We start from the raw sequence: 23,721 nt of genomic DNA, 5'->3' as shown, positions 1-23,721 counted from the left end.
TTTAAGCTGCACGTGCGCAGCTCTTTTCATAGTGTGGCAGCGGCTTGTAGGATGTTAATGGTAGGGTCACATATAAACCCCTATAAAACAAGTTGCTCGAATGTATGTACAGTATGTACAGTATGTATGTATATAGACAATATTTTAGTCCAATAAAAAAAGACTATCCCAAATTTCCCACTTTAAACAAAAGCTATAGATACAGGCTATAGGTAAGTAAAGGTAGATCCCACACACACACACACACACACACACACACACACACACACACACACACACACACACACACACACACACACACACACACACACACACACACACACACACACACAACGTTCCATTCCATCCTGACGGTTCCTATAACTTCCTTTATAAATATATTATATATATGTATAACTTCCTACAGAGCTTTATTGTTGCTTTATAAATATATTATATATATTTATAACATACAGAGCTTTATTGTTGCTTTATAAATGCTCTGGAAGCAGACCACCATGAACTGTAGCCTAGATACTTTAGGGCTTTACTACTCAATCAATCAATGCTTGTTTTGTTGTTAATAATAATAATAATAATAATAATAATAATAATAATTATTATTATTATTATTATTATTATTATTATTATTATTATTATTATTATTATTAACAGATAACTAACTACTGGCAATACTGCAATACTTGAACCTTGATATATTTGCAGGATAATATTTTTTTGTATACTATGAACTGTATTTTTTGTACTATGAACTGTGTGTGTGTGTGTGTGTGTGTGTGTGTGTGTGTGTGTGTGTGTGTGTGTGTGTGTGTGTGTGTGTGTGTGTGTGTGTGTGTGTGTGTGTGTGTGTGTGTGTGTGTGTGTGTAGCCTATGTATGTATAACGCTGTCTCTTGGTGCCCAAGACACATTTCTCCTCGGAGACAATAAAGACTATTGAATTGAATTGAATTGAATTGAATTGAATTGAATTGAATTGAATTGAATTGAATTGAATTGAATTGAATTATTATTATTATTATTATTATTATTATTAGGTCTAATATTATAATATTTGACGTATGGGTCTCCCATGCGCGCACTGCGCATGCTCCCTGTGAAATGAATGAAATGAAATGAAATGAAATGAAATCTATATTTACCCAGGGTATCTGGGCTAAGCTCAAGAACTTGTTTCCAGCCAGGCCCTGCTCATAGAACACATTTCATCGTAGTGGTTGATGCCTTGTTCAAGGGCATTTCAGCGGTGGTAATTTTAACGTGTCGGACGGCTGGTTCGAACTGGGAACCTTCCGGTATCTAGACCGCGCCGCTATCCGTTCGGCCACCGCTGCCACGAATCCAGCTGTATCCAGCTCATTGTCTCGTCCAGACAGGGTTCAGACCGCTCGCTCAGACTAAACATCTGATTTATACAGATCTGATTCTCATTTAAATAACTCTAAAGATCTCATTTACATCTAAAGATCGTATTTTATTAATAGCTGTGTTTGGTAAACATGCTGCGGATCATCTGGGCTCACTGGAGCCTCCTGACTCACACCGAGACCAAATGAACTGGAGCCTCCTGACTCACACTGAGACCAACTGAACTGGAGCCTCCTGACTCACACTGAGACCAACTGAACTGGAGCCTCCTGACTCACACTGAGACCAACTGAACTGGAGCCTCCTGACTCACACTGAGACCAACTGAACTGGAGCCTCCTGACTCACACTGAGACCAACTGAACACACCGAGACCAACTGAACACATCTGCTCCATTAAGGCTTGGTTTCTGACGGAGCAGCACACAGCCTTTAGGTTATAATAATATAATAATAATAATAATATCTAGGCCTACATGAGAAGGTTTCTGACAGAACAACAGCACAGCCTCATAGTTTTAGCTTCAATATAATAATAATAATAATAATAAGGAATTGAATTCCTTCCAGCGATCACATGGAACTGAAGAAATCCATGATTTCGGACACGGAGCGCGCGCTGAGGAGCTACGGAGCGGTGTCCCACACGGCACGGAGTCAAGACAACAATGGTATGTTTTATTATAAATAATAATAATATTATTATAGTGTTTTATTATAGCCGTGTCCCAGACACGGGCATGGAGTCAAGACAACAATGGTATGTTTTATTATAAATAATATCTTATATATGTATATACACTATGTATAGCCGTGTCCCAGACAAAGGTATTAACATGTGTTTTATAGGCTATTAGTGTTTTATTAGAGCCGCCCGTTATTATAAATATATAGTGTTTTATATTGTGTCTCAAACCAAACGGCATGGCAGCAGACAGCTATAGGTGAACCTCGTACAGGATCTATATTACGTTTTATTAGAGCTTTACCTGAAATGGCCGCTGTTGTTTGAGACTTTAACATTAGACTATATATACGCAAAAAGGGAGAGGAAACATTCCAACAGCTAATAATAATAATAGGCCTATAGCTGCACCTAAACAGTGCAGAATGTATAGGCTACCATGTCGATCTAAGATCATAGTAATTGCATGGCTTGGGAAATGAGTAGCCCCTGTTGTTATATGCCTATATGTATATATTTATATATTATGAATCTATCAATTCAAAACCGTGGAGTTCTGGCCTATTTTGTAGTTATGTTTTGAAGAACTGTGATAAATCTCGCGGCTGTATGTAGCCTATATAATATAATATGTAGCCTATATAATATAATATGTAGCCTATAGCCTATATAATATAATATGTGCCTTGTTGTGTTTTATTAAGTGCTGAATTTGCACCTATTCAATAAAAAGCCGCATGGAGTCAGTATAGACTTTAATAATGTCTGTAAGGAATCAGCATGTCTGAACCCCAGGGAGGGGGGGGGGGGGGGCAGTGTGTGTGTGTGTGTGTGTGTGTGTGTGTGTGTGTGTGTGTGTGTGTGTGTGTGTGTGTGTGTCCGTCCGTTAGTGTACAGCTAATCTCCGGCACCGTTAACCCGGTCGATGCCAAATTTTACTGGGGCCAGTTCCGAAAGTCAGCTGACTTTCGTTGAATATTCATATAATATCCAAAGTGCGACCATTTATTGCCAAAACAGTTCATTTTGAATTTTGCACTGATTTTCTTTCCCTCTCTCCCTCCAGGCCAGGGCGACGTGTCGATGGCAGAGAGCTCCATGTCTCCTGATGACATGTTGTTGTTTCCCTCTCTCCCTCCAGGCCAGGGCGACGTGTCGATGGCAGAGAGCTCCATGTCTCCTGATGACATGTTGTTGTTTCCCTCTCTCCCTCCAGGCCAGGGCGACGTGTCGATGGCAGAGAGCTCCATGTCTCCTGATGACATGTTGTTGTTTCCCTCTCTCCCTCCAGGCCAGGGCGACGTGTCGATGGCAGAGAGCTCCATGTCTCCTGATGACATGGAGATGGAGATGGTTCGTATTCAGCGTCTCAGAGAAGTCCTGGTGCGTCGAGAGTCTGAACTGCGCTTCATGTGAGTTCTATTGTTTTTACACAACATTATAATTGACTTACTTTGATCATCTATCTATCTCTATCTATAGATCTATCTATAGATCTATAGATCTATCTATCTATCTATCTATAGATCTATCTATCTATCTATCTATCTATCTATAGATCTATCTATCTATCTATCTATCTATCTATCTATCTATAGATCTATCTATCTATCTATCTATCTATAGATCTATCTATAGATCTATCTATCTATCTATCTATAGATCTATCTATAGATCTATCTATCTATCTATCTATCTATCTATCTATCTATCTATATATCTATCTATCTATAGATCTATCTATAGATCTATCTATCTATCTATCTATAGATCTATCTATAGATCTATCTATCTATCTATCTATAGATCTATCTATAGATCTATCTATCTATCTATCTATAGATCTATAGATAGATAGATAGATCTATAGATCTATCTATAGATCTATCTATCTATCTATAGATCTATCTATAGATCTATCTATCTATAGATAGATCTATAGATCTATCTATCTATCTATCTATAGATCTATCTATAGATCTATCTATCTATCTATAGATCTATCTATAGATCTATCTATAGATCTATCTATAGATCTATCTATCTATCTATCTATCTATCTATAGATCTATCTATAGATCTATCTATCTATCTATCTATCTATCTATCTATAGATCTATCTATCTATATATCTATAGATCTATCTATAGATCTATCTATCTATAGATCTATCTATCTATATATCTATAGATCTATCTATAGATCTATCTATCTATAGATCTATCTATCTATCTATCTATCTATCTATCTATCTATCTATCTATCTATCTATCTATCTATCTATAGATCTATCTATAGATCTATCTATCTATCTATCTATCTATCTATCTATCTATCTATAGATCTATCTATCTATATATCTATAGATCTATCTATAGATCTATCTATCTATAGATCTATCTATCTATATATCTATAGATCTATCTATAGATCTATCTATCTATAGATCTATCTATCTATCTATCTATCTATCTATCTATCTATCTATCTATCTATCTATCTATCTATCTATAGATCTATCTATAGATAGATCTATAGATCTATCTATAGATCTATCTATCTATCTATCTATCTATCTATCTATCTATCTATCTATCTATCTATAGATCTATCTATAGATCTATCTATCTATCTATCTATCTATCTATCTATCTATCTATCTATCTATCTATCTATCTATAGATCTATCTATAGATAGATCTATAGATCTATCTATAGATCTATCTATCTATCTATCTATCTATCTATCTATCTATAGATCTATCTATCTATCTATCTATCTATAGATCTATCTATCTATCTATCTATCTATCTATAGATCTATCTATCTATCTATCTATAGATCTATCTATAGATCTATCTATAGATCTATCTATAGATCTATCTATAGATCTATCTATCTATCTATCTATCTATCTATCTATAGATCTATAGATCTATCTATCTATCTATCTATCTATCTATCTATCTATCTATAGATCTATCTATCTATCTATCTATCTATAGATCTATCTATCTATCTATCTATCTATCTATCTATCTATCTATAGATCTATAGATCTATAGATCTATCTATCTATCTATCTATCTATCTATCTATCTATCTATCTATAGATCTATAGATCTATAGATCTATCTATCTATCTATCTATCTATCTATCTATCGATCGATCTATCTATCTATCTATCTATCTATCTATAGATCTATAGATCTATCTATCTATCTATCTATCTATAGATCTATCTATCTATCTATCTATGTATCTATCTATAGATCTATGTATCTATCTATAGATCTATATATCTATCTATCTATCTATCTATCTATCGATCTATCTATCTATCTATCTATCTATCTATCGATCTATCTATCTATAAATGCACCAAGTCTCTGTACGTGAGATTCGACACACGCTGGGGCGCCCGCTGGCCTAGCGGTCCAGGCACATCATGCCACATATAGCCGGCTCTGGCCTGACAGCGTGTCACATGTTCGAGTCCCGTTCATGATGACCTCTGCTGCGTGTCTCTCCCCTTATCTCTCTCTCTCCCTCTTTCCTGTCAGTCTTCACTTGATACTAGTATCAATAAAGGCAGAATTAAAAGGTAAAACAAAATCTAAAAGAAAGAAAATTCGACACACGCGTTCCACACCCCTACAGGGAGTGCAGTGCCCGGTGTCGTGTCGTTCCACACCCCTACAGGGAGTGCAGTGCCCGGTGTCGAGTCGTTCCCCACCCCTACAGGGAGTGCAGTGCCCGGTGTCGAGTCGTTCCCCACCCCTACAGGGAGTGCAGTGCCCGGTGTCGAGTCGTTCCCCACCCCTACAGGGAGTGCAGTGCCCGGTGTCGAGTCGTTCCACACCCCTAAAGGGAGTGCAGTGCCCGGTGTCGAGTCGTTCCCCACCCCTACAGGGAGTGCAGTGCCCGGTGTCGAGTCGTTCCCCACCCCTACAGGGAGTGCAGTGCCCGGTGTCGAGTCGTTCCACACCCCTAAAGGGAGTGCAGTGCCCGGTGTCGAGTCGTTCCACACCCCTACAGGGAGTGCAGTGCCCGGTGTCGAGTCGTTCCACACCCCTAAAGGGAGTGCAGTGCCCGGTGTCGAGTCGTTCCACACCCCTACAGGGAGTGCAGTGCCCGGTGTCGAGTCGTTCCACACCCCTAAAGGGAGTGCAGTGCCCGGTGTCGAGTCGTTCCACACCCCTACAGGGAGTGCAGTGCCCGGTGTCGAGTCGTTCCACACCCCTACAGGGAGTGCAGTGCCCGGTGTCGAGTCGTTCCCCACCCCTACAGGGAGTGCAGTGCCCGGTGTCGAGTCGTTCCACACCCCTACAGGGAGTGCAGTGCCCGGTGTCGAGTCGTTCCCCACCCCTACAGGGAGTGCAGTGCCCGGTGTCGAGTCGTTCCACACCCCCACAGGGAGTGCAGTGCCCGGTGTCGAGTCGTTCCCCACCCCCAAAGGGAGTGCAGTGCCCGGTGTCGAGTCGGTCGGACAGCCGGTTGTCCAGAACCGTCACAAAAGGCCTCTTCTGCTCGGGCTCTGGACCTGATCATCCCTATATCTCCATATATGGAGCTGGTCCTGTTCTGACATCACAACATGCGAGACATACAGAGAGACATTCCATAACCTCACAGACAATAACATTACAGAGAGACATTCACAACATACACAACATCTCAGACAATAACATCTTCAGGGCTGGGGGATGCAGCATGATGACCTCATGATGCAGCATGATGACCTCAGGGCTGGGGGATGCAGCATGATGACCTCATGATGCAGCATGATGACCTCAGGGCTGGGGGATGCAGCATGATGACCTCAGGGCTGGGGGATGCAGCATGATGACCTCAGTGAGTCTCCAGGGCTGGGGGATGCAGCCAGTCTGTGGAACAGTGGGGGCAGTCACTGTGAAGGATCTGGACCAGTGGGGGCAGTCACTGTGAAGGATCTGGACCAGTGGGGGCAGTCACTGTGAAGGATCTGGACCAGTGGGGGCAGTCACTGTGAAGGCTCTGGACCAGTGGGGGCAGTCACTGTGAAGGATCTGGACCAGTGGGGGCAGTCACTGTGAAGGATCTGGACCAGTGGGGGCAGTCACTGTGAAGGATCTGGACCAGTGGGGGCAGTCACTGTGAAGGCTCTGGACCAGTGGGGGCAGTCACTGTGAAGGATCTGGACCAGTGGGGGCAGTCACTGTGAAGGATCTGGAACAGTGGGGGCAGTCACTGTGAAGGATCTGGACCAGTGGGGGCAGTCACTGTGAAGGCTCTGGACCAGTGGGGGCAGTCACTGTGAAGGCTCTGGACCAGTGGGGGCAGTCACTGTGAAGGCTCTGGACCAGTGGGGGCAGTCACTGTGAAGGCTCTGGACCAGTGGGGGCAGTCACTGTGAAGGCTCTATTACCCAGTCTGTAGAACAGTGGGGGCAGTCACTGTGAAGGCTCTATTACCCAGTCTGTAGACCAGTGGGGGCAGTCACTGTGAAGGCTCTCGGTCACCTCCGTTTTTTAGGCTGGTCATTGGCACAACTGATCGGCTGACCTTGTGGCTCTGCATGGGATGTGGTTGTGTGGTTTTGAGCCAATGGGAGGTCAGAATCCTCTGTATGGTTGTGTGGTTTTGAGCCAATAGGAGGTCAGAATCATTGTGTCCTCTTGTGTGTGTGTGTGTGTGTGTGTGTGTGTGTGTGTGTGTGTGTGTGTGTGTGTGTGTGTGTGTGTGTGTGTGTGTGTGTGTGTGTGTGTGTGTGTGTGTTTCAGGATGGACGACATTCAGCTCTGCAAAGACATCATGACTTTAAAACAGGAGCTGAGACAGATCGTTGCAGTACCAGGTATAGATACTGCACGCACGCACGCACGCACGCACGCACGCACGCACGCACGCACGCACGCACATGTACACGCACGCACGCACGCACGCACGCACGCACGCACGCACGCACGCACGCACGCACGCACGCACGCACACACACACACAATGTGACAGACACCCCGCATAATGCCCTGCTCTTGGGGAAGCAGTTTAATGTGACACACACCCCACATAATGCCCTGCTCTTGGGGAAGCAGTTTAATGTGACACACACCCCGCATAATGCCCTGCTCTTGGGGAAGCAGTTTAATGTGACACACCCCGCATAATGCCCTGCTCTTGGGGAAGCAGTTTAATGTGACACACACCCCGCATAATGCCCTGCTCTTGGGGAAGCAGTTTAATGTGACACACACCCCGCATAATGCCCTGCTCTTGGGGAAGCAGTTTAATGTGACACACAGTCACACACCCCGCATAATGCCCTGCTCTTGGGGAAGCAGTTTAATGTGACACACACCCCCATAATGCCCTGCTCTTGGGGAAGCAGTTTAATGTGACACACACCCCCCATAATGCCCTGCTCTTGGGGAAGCAGTTTAATGTGACACACACCCCCATAATGCCCTGCTCTTGGGGAAGCAGTTTAATGTGACACACACTCCGCATAATGCCCTGCTCTTGGGGAAGCAGTTTAATGTGACACACACCCCGCATAATGCCCTGCTCTTGGGGAAGCAGTTTAATGTGACACACACCCCGCATAATGCCCTGCTCTTGGGGAAGCAGTTTAATGTGACACACACCCCACATAATGCCCTGCTCTTGGGGAAGCAGTTTAATGTGACACACACCCCGCATAATGCCCTGCTCTTGGGGAAGCAGTTTAATGTGACACACACCCCCATAATGCCCTGCTCTTGGGGAAGCAGTTTAATGTGACACACACCCCGCATAATGCCCTGCTCTTGGGGAAGCAGTTTAATGTGACACACACCCCGCATAATGCCCTGCTCTTGGGGAAGCAGTTTAATGTGACACACACGGTACACCCCGCATAATGCCCTGCTCTTGGGGAAGCAGTTTAATGTGACACACACCCCACATAATGCCCTGCTCTTGGGGAAGCAGTTTAATGTGACACACACCCCGCATAATGCCCTGCTCTTGGGGAAGCAGTTTAATGTGACACACCCCGCATAATGCCCTGCTCTTGGGGAAGCAGTTTAATGTGACACACAGTCACACACCCCGCATAATGCCCTGCTCTTGGGGAAGCAGTTTAATGTGACACACACCCCGCATAATGCCCTGCTCTTGGGGAAGCAGTTTAATGTGACACACACCCCCCATAATGCCCTGCTCTTGGGGAAGCAGTTTAATGTGACACACACCCCCCATAATGCCCTGCTCTTGGGGAAGCAGTTTAATGTGACACACACCCCCCATAATGCCCTGCTCTTGGGGAAGCAGTTTAATGTGACACACACCCCCATAATGCCCTGCTCTTGGGGAAGCAGTTTAATGTGACACACACTCCGCATAATGCCCTGCTCTTGGGGAAGCAGTTTAATGTGACACACACCCCGCATAATGCCCTGCTCTTGGGGAAGCAGTTTAATGTGACACACACCCCCATAATGCCCTGCTCTTGGGGAAGCAGTTTAATGTGACACACACCCCCATAATGCCCTGCTCTTGGGGAAGCAGTTTAATGTGACACACACCCCGCATAATGCCCTGCTCTTGGGGAAGCAGTTTAATGTGACACACACCCCGCATAATGCCCTGCTCTTGGGGAAGCAGTTTAATGTGACACACACCCCGCATAATGCCCTGCTCTTGGGGAAGCAGTTTAATGTGACACACACCCCGCATAATGCCCTGCTCTTGGGGAAGCAGTTTAATGTGACACACAGTCACACACCCCGCATAATGCCCTGCTCTTGGGGAAGCAGTTTAATGTGACACACACCCCCATAATGCCCTGCTCTTGGGGAAGCAGTTTAATGTGACACACACCCCGCATAATGCCCTGCTCTTGGGGAAGCAGTTTAATGTGACACACACCCCGCATAATGCCCTGCTCTTGGGGAAGCAGTTTAATGTGACACACACTCCGCATAATGCCCTGCTCTTGGGGAAGCAGTTTAATGTGACACACACCCCGCATAATGCCCTGCTCTTGGGGAAGCAGTTTAATGTGACACACACCCCGCATAATGCCCTGCTCTTGGGGAAGCAGTTTAATGTGACACACACCCCGCATAATGCCCTGCTCTTGGGGAAGCAGTTTAATGTGACACACACCCCGCATAATGCCCTGCTCTTGGGGAAGCAGTTTAATGTGACACACACCCCCATAATGCCCTGCTCTTGGGGAAGCAGTTTAATGTGACACACACCCCGCATAATGCCCTGCTCTTGGGGAAGCAGTTTAATGTGACACACACCCCGCATAATGCCCTGCTCTTTGGGAAGCAGTTTAATGTGACACACACCCCGCATAATGCCCTGCTCTTGGGGAAGCAGTTTAATGTGACACACACCCCGCATAATGCCCTGCTCTTGGGGAAGCAGTTTAATGTGACACACACCCCGCATAATGCCCTGCTCTTGGGGAAGCAGTTTAATGTGACACACACCCCGCATAATGCCCTGCTCTTGGGGAAGCAGTTTAATGTGACACACACCCCGCATAATGCCCTGCTCTTGGGGAAGCAGTTTAATGTGACACACACCCCGCATAATGCCCTGCTCTTGGGGAAGCAGTTTAATGTGACACACACCCCGCATAATGCCCTGCTCTTGGGGAAGCAGTTTAATGTGACACACACCCCGCATAATGCCCTGCTCTTGGGGAAGCAGTTTAATGTGACACACACCCCGCATAATGCCCTGCTCTTGGCAGTTTATTTGAATACAAGACAACTCACCCCGGTGCTTGCCCGTTTTTCCTCCCGGAATTTTCCCCAGTGAGGGGGATAACTTTGTAATATGCTATTGGCTGTTTGTATTCTTTTTGGACAAATATAAAAAGATACTCCTGTGGAAAGGCTATATTATTTTACTTATATTGACCCTATAAACAATTTAGTATTATTTAGTATATGTAAGATTTTTCCCACTCAAATGGTACCTCGTCAGATAATACCCACATAGCCTACAACAACTTCTGTGAACAGACTTCACTGTAGTAGCTTTTCATAAATTATATTTGTACTTAGGCTGTCTGCTGCCGTGAAAGTTTATAGTTAGATAAATTAAAAGTCCAGCCGTCTGCTGTCCAGCCTCTCCCACCCCTCACTGGGGAAAATTCCGGGAGGAAAACAGAAAAGGGGTGAGTTGTCTTGTTACCGTTTATTTTCTACTGCCAGAAGGAGCTGAAGTTGTACTGCTGCATCTCTCTTAGAGTGGCAGCGGTGGCCGAACGGATAGCGGAGCGGTCTTGATACCGGAAGGTCGCCAGTTCGAATCAGCGGTCCGACACGTTCAAATTACCACCGCTGAAGTGCCCTTGAACAAGGCATTGAACCACTACGATGAAATGTTCTATGAGCAGGGCCTGGCTGGAAACAAGTTCTTGAGCTTAGCCCAGATACCCTGGGTAAATATAGTAATCATTTCATCTCTCTCTCTCTCTCTCTCTCTCTCTCTCTCTCCCCCCCCCCCCCCCCCCCCCTCTCTCTCTCTCTCTCTCTCTCTCTAGAGAAGCAGAAGAGTAAAAAGCAGAAGCAGAGAGAAGAGGAGCTCATCCTGAACATCCACCAGGTGGTGCAGAAGAGAGACTTCCTGGTTGAGGACGCTGAGGTGGAGAGACTGAGGTACATTAATACTCATTTATACTCCTGTCCATCAGAGACTGAGGTACTAATACTACACTCATACAACTATCAGCCTGATGTACATCTACACTAACAGGGTGTGCAGAGAGTGTCAGAGGGGCAGGGGCTGAAATCCCGTAAGAGCAGCACTTTGATAAAAATAGCGAAAATAGCAGATCTCCAAGCTCACAGACACGTTGTGAGCTTGTAGATCTGCTATTTTCGGGGCGCAACCCAGCACTCTTTAGCTAGTGGAGATGCAGGTGTGTAACGACATGGATTTCTAAAACGAATTTATTCAACGCAAAATGTCTACTGTAATGTGTACAGTAATGTGAGTGTTTTATACAGAGTACAGTAATGTGAGTGTTTTATACAGAGTACAGTAATGTGAGTGTTTTATACAGAGTACAGTAATGTGAGTGTTTTATACAGAGTACAGTAATGTGTGAGTGTTTTATACAGAGTACAGTAATGTGTGAGTGTTTTATACAGAGTACAGTAATGTGAGTGTTTTATACAGAGTACAGTAATGTGAGTGTTTTATACAGAGTACAGTAATGTGAGTGTTTTATACAGAGCACAGTAATGTGTGAGTGTTTTATACAGAGTACAGTAATGTGTGAGTGTTTATACAGAGTACAGTAATGTGTGAGTGTTTTATACAGAGTACAGTAATGTGTGAGTGTTTTATACAGAGTACAGTAATGTGAGTGTTTTATACAGAGTACAGTAATGTGAGTGTTTTATACAGAGTACAGTAATGTGTGAGTGTTTTATACAGAGTACAGTAATGTGTGAGTGTTTTATACAGAGTACAGTAATGTGAGTGTTTTATACAGAGTACAGTAATGTGAGTGTTTTATACAGAGTACAGTAATGTGAGTGTTTTATACAGAGCACAGTAATGTGTGAGTGTTTTATACAGAGTACAGTAATGTGTGAGTGTTTTATACAGAGTACAGTAATGTGAGTGTTTTATACAGAGTACAGTAATGTGAGTGTTTTATACAGAGTACAGTAATGTGTGAGTGTTTTATACAGAGTACAGTAATGTGAGTGTTTTATACAGAGTACAGTAATGTGAGTGTTTTATACAGAGTACAGTAATGTGAGTGTTTTATACAGAGTACAGTAATGTGAGTGTTTTCTACAGAGTACAGTAATGTGTGAGTGTTTTATACAGAGTACAGTAATGTGTGTGTTTTATACAGAGTACAGTAATGTGTGAGTGTTTTATACAGAGTACAGTAATGTGAGTGTTTCATACAGAGTACAGTAATGTGAGTGTTTTATACAGAGTACAGTAATGTGTGAGTGTTTTATACAGAGTACAGTAATGTGTGAGTGTTTTATACAGAGTACAGTAATGTGTGAGTGTTTTATAGAGTACAGTAATGTGAGTGTTTTATAGAGTACAGTAATGTGAGTGTGTTATACAGAGTACAGTAATGTGAGTGTTTTATACAGAGTACAGTAATGTGTGAGTGTTTTATACAGAGTACAGTAATGTGTGAGTGTTTTATAGAGTACAGTAATGTGAGTGTTTTATACAGAGTACAGTAATGTGAGTGTTTTATACAGAGTACAGTAATGTGAGTGTTTTATACAGAGTACAGTAATGTGTGAGTGTTTTATACAGAGTACAGTAATGTGAGTGTTTTATACAGAGTACAGTAATGTGTGTGTTTTATACAGAGTACAGTAATGTGTGAGTGTTTTATACAGAGTACAGTAATGTGAGTGTTTTATACAGAGTACAGTAATGTGAGTGTTTTATACAGAGTGCAGTAATGTGAGTGTTTTATACAGAGTACAGTAATGTGTGAGTGTTTTATACAGAGTACAGTAATGTGAGTGTTTTATACAGAGTACAGTAATGTGTGAGTGTTTTATACAGAGTACAGTAATGTGAGTGTTTTATACAGAGTACAGTAATGTGAGTGTTTTATACAGAGTACAGTAATGTGTGAGTGTTTTATACAGAGTACAGTAATGTGTGAGTGTTTTATACAGAGTACAGTAATGTGTGAGTGTTTTATACAGAGTACAGTAATGTGTGAGTGTTTTATACAGAGTACAGTAATGTGTGAGTGTTTTATACAGAGTACAGTAATGTGAGTGTTTTATACAGAGTACAGTAATGTGAGTGTTTTATACAGAGTACAGTAATGTGTGTGTTTTATACAGAGTACAGTAATGTGTGTGTTTTCATACAGAGTACAGTAATGTGTGTGTTTTATACAGAGTACAGTAATGTGTGAGTGTTTTATACAGAGTACAGTAATGTGAGTGTTTTATACAGAGTACAGTAATGTGAGTGATTCATACAGAGTACAGTAATGTGAGTGATTTATACAGAGTACAGTAATGTGAGTGATTTATACAGAGTACAGTAATGTGAGTGATTTATACAGAGTACAGTAATGTGAGTGTTTTATACAGAGTACAGTAATGTGAGTGTTTTATACAGAGTACAGTAATGTGAGTGTTTTATACAGAGTACAGTAATGTGTGAGTGTTTTATACAGAGTACAGTAATGTGTGAGTGTTTTATACAGAGTACAGTAATGTGTGAGTGTTTTATACAGAGTACAGTAATGTGAGTGTTTCATACAGAGTACAGTAATGTGAGTGTTTTATACAGAGTACAGTAATGTGTGAGTGTTTTATACAGAGTACAGTAATGTGTGAGTGTTTTATACAGAGTACAGTAATGTGTGAGTGTTTTATAGAGTACAGTAATGTGAGTGTTTTATAGAGTACAGTAATGTGAGTGTGTTATACAGAGTACAGTAATGTGAGTGTTTTATACAGAGTACAGTAATGTGTGAGTGTTTTATACAGAGTACAGTAATGTGTGAGTGTTTTATACAGAGTACAGTAACGTGAGTGTTTTATACAGAGTACAGTAATGTGAGTGTTTTATACAGAGTACAGTAATGTGAGTGTTTTATACAGAGTACAGTAATGTGTGAGTGTTTTATACAGAGTACAGTAATGTGAGTGTTTTATACAGAGTACAGTAATGTGTGTGTTTTATACAGAGTACAGTAATGTGTGAGTGTTTTATACAGAGTACAGTAATGTGAGTGTTTTATACAGAGTACAGTAATGTGTGAGTGTTTTATACAGAGTACAGTAATGTGAGTGTTTTATACAGAGTACAGTAATGTGTGAGTGTTTTATACAGAGTACAGTAATGTGAGTGTTTTATACAGAGTACAGTAATGTGTGAGTGTTTTATACAGAGTACAGTAATGTGAGTGTTTTATACAGAGTACAGTAATGTGAGTGTTTTATACAGAGTGCAGTAATGTGAGTGTTTTATACAGAGTACAGTAATGTGTGAGTGTTTTATACAGAGTACAGTAATGTGTGAGTGTTTTATACAGAGTACAGTAATGTGAGTGTTTTATACAGAGTACAGTAATGTGTGAGTGTTTTATACAGAGTACAGTAATGTGTGAGTGTTTTATACAGAGTACAGTAATGTGAGTGTTTTATACAGAGTACAGTAATGTGTGAGTGTTTTATACAGAGTACAGTAATGTGTGAGTGTTTTATACAGAGTACAGTAATGTGTGAGTGTTTTATACAGAGTACAGTAATGTGTGAGTGTTTTATACAGAGTACAGTAATGTGTGAGTGTTTTATACAGAGTACAGTAATGTGAGTGTTTTATACAGAGTACAGTAATGTGAGTGTTTTATACAGAGTACAGTAATGTGTGTGTTTTATACAGAGTACAGTAATGTGTGTGTTTTCATACAGAGTACAGTAATGTGTGTGTTTTATACAGAGTACAGTAATGTGTGAGTGTTTTATACAGAGTACAGTAATGTGAGTGTTTTATACAGAGTACAGTAATGTGAGTGTTTCATACAGAGTACAGTAATGTGAGTGTTTTATACAGAGTACAGTAATGTGAGTGTTTTATACAGAGTACAGTAATGTGAGTGTTTTATAGAGTACAGTAATGTGAGTGTTTTATACAGAGTACAGTAATGTGTGAGTGTTTTATACAGAGTACAGTAATGTGTGAGTGTTTTATACAGAGTACAGTAATGTGTGAGTGTTTTATACAGAGTACAGTAATGTGTGAGTGTTTTATACAGAGTACAGTAATGTGTGAGTGTTTTATACAGAGTACATTAATGTGAGTGTTTCATACAGAGTACATTAATGTGAGTGTTTTATACAGAGTACAGTAATGTGTGAGTGTTTTATACAGAGTACAGTAATGTGTGAGTGTTTTATACAGAGTACAGTAATGTGTGAGTGTTTTATACAGAGTACAGTAATGTGTGAGTGTTTTATACAGAGTACAGTAATGTGTGAGTGTTTTATACAGAGTACAGTAATGTGTGAGTGTTTTATACAGAGTACAGTAATGTGTGAGTGTTTTATACAGAGTACAGTAATGTGAGTGTTTTATACAGAGTACAGTAATGTGTGAGTGTTTTATACAGAGTACAGTAATGTGTGAGTGTTTTATACAGAGTACAGTAATGTGAGTGTTTTATACAGAGTACAGTAATGTGTGAGTGTTTATACAGAGTGCAGTAATGTGTGAGTGTTTTATACAGAGTACAGTAATGTGAGTGTTTTATACAGAGTACAGTAATGTGAGAGTGTTTATACAGAGTGCAGTAATGTGTGAGTGTTTTATACAGAGTACAGTAATGTGTGAGGGTTTTATACAGAGTACAGTAATGTGAGTGTTTTATACAGAGTACAGCAATGTGAGTGTTTTATACAGAGTACAGTAATGTGTGAGTGACAGCAGTAATGTGACTGTGTGCTCCACAGGGAACAGGAGGAGGACAGGGAGATGGCCGAGTACCTCCGACTGAAGCTGATACCTCTGGAGAAGTTGGCTAAAGTCACACAGAGTGAGTGTGATTTTATTAGCCATGGTTCACATGACGCTCGTACTTCACGAGCGTTTTCAATGCCACTACGACCACAAATGTCCCAAGAAACTAGCTAGCCTAGCCACCCAGTCTGCTGCTCTCTGGGAGAACAGAAACTAGCTAGCCTAGCCACCCAGTCTGCTGCTCTCTGGGAGAACAGAAACTAGCTAGCCTAGCCACCCAGTCTGCTGCTCTCTGGGAGAACAGAAACTAGCTAGCCTAGCCACCCAGTCTGCTGCTCTCTGAGAGAACAGAAACTAGCTAGCCTAGCCACCCAGTCTGCTGCTCTCTGGGAGAACAGAAACTAGCTAGCCTAGCCACCCAGTCTGCTGCTCTCTGGGAGAACAGAAACTAGCTAGCCTAGCCACCCAGTCTGCTGCTCTCTGGGAGAACAGAAACTAGCTAGCCTAGCCACCCAGTCTGCTGCTCTCTGGGAGAACAGAAACTAGCTAGCCTAGCCACCCAGTCTGCTGCTCTCTGGGAGAACAGAAACTAGCTAGCCTAGCCACCCAGTCTGCTGGGCTCTGAGAGAACAGAAACTAGCTAGCCTAGCCACCCAGTATGCTGCTCTCTGGGAGAACAGAAACTAGCTAGCCTAGCCACCCAGTCTGCTGCTCTCTGGGAGAACAGAAACTAGCTAGCCTAGCCACCCAGTCTGCTGCTCTCTGGGAGAACAGAAACTAGCTAGCCTAGCCACCCAGTCTGCTGCTCTCTGGGAGAACAGAAACTAGCTAGCCTATAGCCACCCAGTCTGCTGCTCTCTGGGAGAACAGAAACTAGCTAGCCTAGCCACCCAGTCTGCTGCTCTCTGGGAGAACAGAAACTAGCTAGCCTAGCCACCCAGTCTGCTGCTCTCTGGGAGAACAGAAACTAGCTAGCCTATAGCCACCCAGTCTGCTGCTCTCTGGGAGAACAGAAACTAGCTAGCCTAGCCACCCAGTCTGCTGCTCTCTGGGAGAACAGAAACTAGCTAGCCTAGCCACCCAGTCTGCTGGGCTCTGAGAGAACAGAAACTAGCTAGCCTAGCCACCCAGTCTGCTGCTCTCTGAGAGAACAGAAACTAGCTAGCCTAGCCACCCAGTCTGCTGCTCTCTGAGGGAACAGAAACTAGCTAGCCTAGCCACCCAGTCTGCTGCTCTCTGAGGGAACAGAAACTAGCTAGCCTAGCCACCCAGTCTGCTGCTCTCTGAGGGAACAGAAACTAGCTAGCCTAGCCACCCAGTCTGCTGCTCTCTGAGGGAACAGAAACTAGCTAGCCTAGCCACCCAGTGAACAGAAACTAGTTAGCCTAGCCACCCAGTCTGCTGCTCTCTGAGAGAACAGAAACTAGCTAGCCTAGCCACTAGTGGTGTCAAAAAATATCGATATGAATCGATAATCGATTTTAACATTAACGATACGACTACATCGATGCACGTGTGTCTGGATCGGTCAAAATAGCGTCTGGATCGGACGTTGGTTCGATCCTAAAGTTGTGAATCGATATAATTCAACTAACTGCGGGAAAAACACAGATGTACAAGCCCAAAGCGCTGTGCATTGCGACGGGTAGATAACTTGTAGATCTGCTACTTCCAGCGCAGGAAGGGCGCATGCTTATTACGCTCTTTAACTTTGCATCAGTAGCCGACAGTCACAACACACGAGCAGCAGACGGGGTGCACAGGCAGATCCGACACAACTTTATTGCACACATCTGTGCTTTCATCCACGCTTCCATAGCCTTTTAAATCTTATTTCCCATTCACGGGCACAAGCAGTGATATCAACAGCTTCCACCCGATCTGTGGTGGTGTTCTGTTGTCTGACGAGGGAAGCTACTAGCTAGTAGCTAGCATGGGAGCTAACGTTAGTTTAACTTCCATATAGTTAGAAGGAGTCCTCCTTAATAACACTATGTACTTTCCATCCGTTCCCCAACCCCTCACACTCGCTGCTGCGTTTACACGGGCAGACACAAAGACGAATGGGAATATCATTTGGAGCTTTAACAATGAATGATAGACTTAGACTGTATCGTTGCGTCTGCCCGTGTTTAATGGTCAGGGTTTCACTGTCCACAGCAGGCAGTCAGACCTGTCAAACTATGCACTTCTAAAACTCAGAGACATGCCACCACCTATAAATTCAAACCCACCTCTGGAATATTGCTATAGCTTTAATTTATTTTATTCCATAGTCTTAGTTTTTCTCTAATAAAGTTGTTTTTATTTGTTTTCTCATGTTCTCCTTGAAAAGTGTCTTTAAGTACTCAGAGAAGCATTATATAAATAATATTATTATCACTATTATTATTACTACTTGTTTTATTGCCTATGCTTATGTAGTCACTATTCATTGATTCACTCATATCCAAATTTGGGAAAAAAGCTCACTGCTCAGGTCAAATAGGCCTATTGATATGCGATTAAAATGTGATTAATTGAGATTAATTAATCAATCACAAAGCCTCCAATTAATTAGATGTTTTTTAATGAAGTCCCAACCCTATTCTTTATAGATCTAGCTTCAAATAAAAAATCTATAGAAGGTTAAATGTGTCAGATCGCAAATTCCATGAAGTTCCACAAAATCGAAATCGTATCGATTTGGACTGAATCGAATCGAATCGAATCGTTCTGTATATAAAATGGATCGTCCCCGAATCGCATCGTAGCCCATGCGTATCGATACGTATCGAATCGTCTTGTAAGGGAGAGATGCACACCACTACTAGCCACCCAGTCTGCTGCTCTCTGGGAGAACAGAAACTAGCTAGCCTAGCCACCCAGTCTGCTGCTCTCTGGGAGAACAGAAACTAGCTAGCCTAGCCACCCAGTCTGCTGCTCTCTGGGAGAACAGAAACTAGCTAGCCTAGCCACCCAGTCTGCTGCTCTCTGGGAGAACAGAAACTAGCTAGCCTAGCCACCCAGTCTGCTGCTCTCTGGGAGAACAAAAACTAGCTAGCCTAGCCACCCAGTCTGCTGCTCTCTGGGAGAACAGAAACTAGCTAGCCTAGCCACCCAGTCTGCTGCTCTCTGGGAGAACAGAAACTAGCTAGCCTAGCCACCCAGTCTGCTGCTCTCTGGGAGAACAGAAACTAGCTAGCCTAGCCACCCAGTCTGCTGCTCTCTGGGAGAACAAAAACTAGCTAGCCTAGCCACCCAGTCTGCTGCTCTCTGGGAGAACAGAAACTAGCTAGCCTAGCCACCCAGTCTGCTGCTCTCTGGGAGAACAGAAACTAGCTAGCCTAGCCACCCAGTCTGCTGCTCTCTGAGAGAACAGAAACTAGCTAGCCTAGCCACCCAGTCTGCTGCTCTCTGAGAGAACAGAAACTAGCTAGCCTAGCCACCCAGTCTGCTGCTCTCTGGGAGAACAGAAACTAGTTAGCCTAGCCACCCAGTCTGCTGCTCTCTGGGAGAACAGAAACTAGCTAGCCTAGCCACCCAGTCTGCTGCTCTCTGGGAGAACAGAAACTAGCTAGCCTAGCCACCCAGTCTGCTGCTCTCTGGGAGAACAGAAACTAGCTACCCAGTCTGCTGCTCTCTGAGAGAACAGAAACTAGCTAGCCTAGCCACCCAGTCTGCTGCTCTCTGAGAGAACAGAAACTAGCTAGCCTAGCCACCCAGTCTGCTGCTCTCTGGGAGAACAGAAACTAGCTAGCCTAGCCACCCAGTCTGCTGCTCTCTGGGAGAACAGAAACTAGCTAGCCTAGCCACCCAGTCTGCTGCTCTCTGGGAGAACAGAAACTAGCTAGCCTAGCCACCCAGTCTGCTGCTCTCTGGGAGAACAGAAACTAGCTAGCCTAGCCACCCAGTCTGCTGCTCTCTGGGAGAACAGAAACTAGCTAGCCTAGCCACCCAGTCTGCTGCTCTCTGGGAGAACAGAAACTAGCTAGCCTAGCCACCCAGTCTGCTGCTCTCTGGGAGAACAGAAACTAGCTAGCCTAGCCACCCAGTCTGCTGCTCTCTGGGAGAACAGAAACTAGCTAGCCTAGCCACCCAGTCTGCTGCTCTCTGGGAGAACAGAAACTAGCTAGCCTAGCCACCCAGTCTGCTGCTCTGAGAGAACAGAAACTAGCTAGCCTAGCCACCCAGTCTGCTGCTCTCTGGGAGAACAGAAACTAGCTAGCCTAGCCACCCAGTCTGATGCTCTCTGGGAGAACAGAAACTAGCTAGCCTAGCCACCCAGTCTGCTGCTCTCTGGGAGAACAGAAACTAGCTAGCCTAGCCACCCAGTCTGCTGCTCTCTGGGAGAACAGAAACTAGCTAGCCTAGCCACCCAGTCTGCTGCTCTCTGGGAGAACAGAAACTAGCTAGCCTAGCCACCCAGTCTGATGCTCTCTGGGAGAACAGAAACTAGCTAGCCTAGCCACCCAGTCTGCTGCTCTCTGGGAGAACAGAAACTAGCTAGCCTAGCCACCCAGTCTGATGCTCTCTGGGAGAACAGAAACTAGCTAGCCTAGCCACCCAGTCTGCTGCTCTCTGGGAGAACAGAAACTAGCTAGCCTAGCCACCCAGTCTGCTGCTCTCTGGGAGAACAGAAACTAGCTAGCCTAGCCACCCAGTCTGCTGCTCTCTGGGAGAACAGAAACTAGCTAGCCTAGCCACCCAGTCTGCTGCTCTCTGGGAGAACAGAAACTAGCTAGCCTAGCCACCCAGTCTGATGCTCTCTGGGAGAACAGAAACTAGCTAGCCTAGCCACCCAGTCTCCTGCTCTCTGGGAGAACAGAAACTAGCTAGCCTAGCCACCCAGTCTGCTGCTCTCTGGGAGAACAGAAACTAGCTAGCCTAGCCACCCAGTCTGCTGCTCTGAGAGAACAGAAACTAGCTAGCCTAGCCACCCAGTCTGCTGCTCTCTGGGAGAACAGAAACTAGCTAGCCTAGCCACCCAGTCTGATGCTCTCTGGGAGAACAGAAACTAGCTAGCCTAGCCACCCAGTCTGCTGCTCTCTGGGAGAACAGAAACTAGCTAGCCTAGCCACCCAGTCTGCTGCTCTCTGGGAGAACAGAAACTAGCTAGCCTAGCCACCCAGTCTGCTGCTCTCTGGGAGAACAGAAACTAGCTAGCCTAGCCACCCAGTCTGATGCTCTCTGGGAGAACAGAAACTAGCTAGCCTAGCCACCCAGTCTGCTGCTCTCTGGGAGAACAGAAACTAGCTAGCCTAGCCACCCAGTCTGATGCTCTCTGGGAGAACAGAAACTAGCTAGCCTAGCCACCCAGTCTGCTGCTCTCTGGGAGAACAGAAACTAGCTAGCCTAGCCACCCAGTCTGCTGCTCTCTGGGAGAACAGAAACTAGCTAGCCTAGCCACCCAGTCTGCTGCTCTCTGGGAGAACAGAAACTAGCTAGCCTAGCCACCCAGTCTGCTGCTCTCTGGGAGAACAGAAACTAGCTAGCCTAGCCACCCAGTCTGATGCTCTCTGGGAGAACAGAAACTAGCTAGCCTAGCCACCCAGTCTGCTGCTCTCTGGGAGAACAGAAACTAGCTAGCCTAGCCACCCAGTCTGCTGCTCTCTGGGAGAACAGAAACTAGCTAGCCTAGCCACCCAGTCTGCTGCTCTCTGGGAGAACAGAAACTAGCTAGCCTAGCCACCCAGTCTGCTGCTCTCTGGGAGAACAGAAACTAGCTAGCCTAGCCACCCAGTCTGCTGCTCTCTGGGAGAACAGAAACTAGCTAGCCTAGCCACCCAGTCTGCTGCTCTCTGGGAGAAAGGCAGGGCTGAATTGTTTGTTTTGACTAGCCGTTGAAATATCGTGCTTTAAGCACGGCTAGAAAGCTGTTTCAACCAATCAGATTGCTTCTTCAAAACGACCTGTTGTATAATCTTGCATAATGCACACCAACACAGGCTAAACATGCACACCAACACAGGCTAAACATGCACACCAACACAGGCTAAACATGCACACCAACACAGGCTAAACATGCACACCAACACAGGCTAAACATGCACACCAACACAGGCTAAACATGCACACCAACACAGGCTAAACATGCACACCAACACAGGCTAAACATGCACACCAACACAGGCTAAACATGCACACCAACACAGGCTAAACATGCACACCAACACAGGCTAAACATGCACACCAACACAGGCTAAACATGCACACCAACACAGGCTAAACATGCACACCAACACAGGCTAAACATGCACACCAACACAGGCTAAACATGCACACCAACACAGGCTAAACATGCACACCAACACAGGCTAAACATGCACACCAACACAGGCTAAACATGCACACCAACACAGGCTAAACATGCACACCAACACAGGCTAAACATGCACACCAACACAGGCTAAACATGCACACCAACACAGGCTAAACATACACACCAACACAGGCTAAACATGCACACCAACACAGGCTAAACATGCACACCAACACAGGCTAAACATGCACACCAACACAGGCTAAACATGCACACCAACACAGGCTAAACATGCACACCAACACAGGCTAAACATGCACACCAACACAGGCTAAACATGCACACCAACACAGGCTAAACATGCACACCAACACAGGCTAAACATGCACACCAACACAGGCTAAACATGCACACCAACACAGGCTAAACATGCACACCAACACAGGCTAAACATTTTGGGGCGATCTCATTTCCTCTTCCTCTTTGTCTCTGTTTCCTTCCTTTCTTCATCGTCTACTCAAAGATCCTCCAAAGTCCCAGAAACAGAAACTGGTCCCTGAGCCGCCGCCCAACAAGCCCAACGTCACCAGATCGGGAGCGGCCATCATTAAAGACTGCTGCGGCGCCACCCAGTGTGCCGTCATGTAACTACATGTGGCTACATTACCACCGTGTCCATGAAATGACTGTCACACCATGTCAGTGCATCATGTTTTTAGTTGAATCTCACTTATAGGCCAGACTTCATCTGCCTGCAGGGGGCGATATGCATTGAGAGGGGCCAGACTTCATCTGCCTGCAGGGGGCGATATGCATTGAGAGGGGCCAGACTTCATCTGCCTGCAGGGGGCGATATGCATTGAGAGGGGCCAGACTTCATCTGCCTGCAGGGGGCGATATGCATTGAGAGGGGCCAGACTTCATCTGCCTGCAGGGGGCGATATGCATTGAGAGGGGCCAGACTTC

The 23,721-nt window shown here is 44.3% G+C and overlaps 1 protein-coding gene across 1 annotated transcript; it reads left to right on the top strand.

Moving 5' to 3' along the window:
- Positions 1 to 1,944: 1,944 nt before the first annotated feature.
- On the top strand, positions 1,945 to 23,403 carry bmerb1 (bMERB domain containing 1; the record flags this gene model as incomplete). Its single annotated transcript, XM_079498725.1, has 6 exons — positions 1,945 to 2,038; positions 3,344 to 3,464; positions 7,817 to 7,890; positions 11,581 to 11,695; positions 16,508 to 16,590; positions 23,279 to 23,403. The coding sequence occupies 6 exons, from the start codon at positions 1,945 to 1,947 to the stop codon at positions 23,401 to 23,403; spliced, it is 612 nt and encodes a 203-aa protein (XP_079354851.1).
- Positions 23,404 to 23,721: the final 318 nt, after the last annotated feature.

The sequence above is a fragment of the Electrona antarctica genome, assembly GCF_951216825.1.
Source record: "Electrona antarctica genome assembly, chromosome: 4".
In the NCBI taxonomy this organism is placed as follows: Eukaryota; Metazoa; Chordata; class Actinopteri; order Myctophiformes; family Myctophidae; genus Electrona; species Electrona antarctica.
Note: the sequence above shows the minus strand (reverse complement) of the source record. Positions and strands in the feature narration are given on the sequence as shown.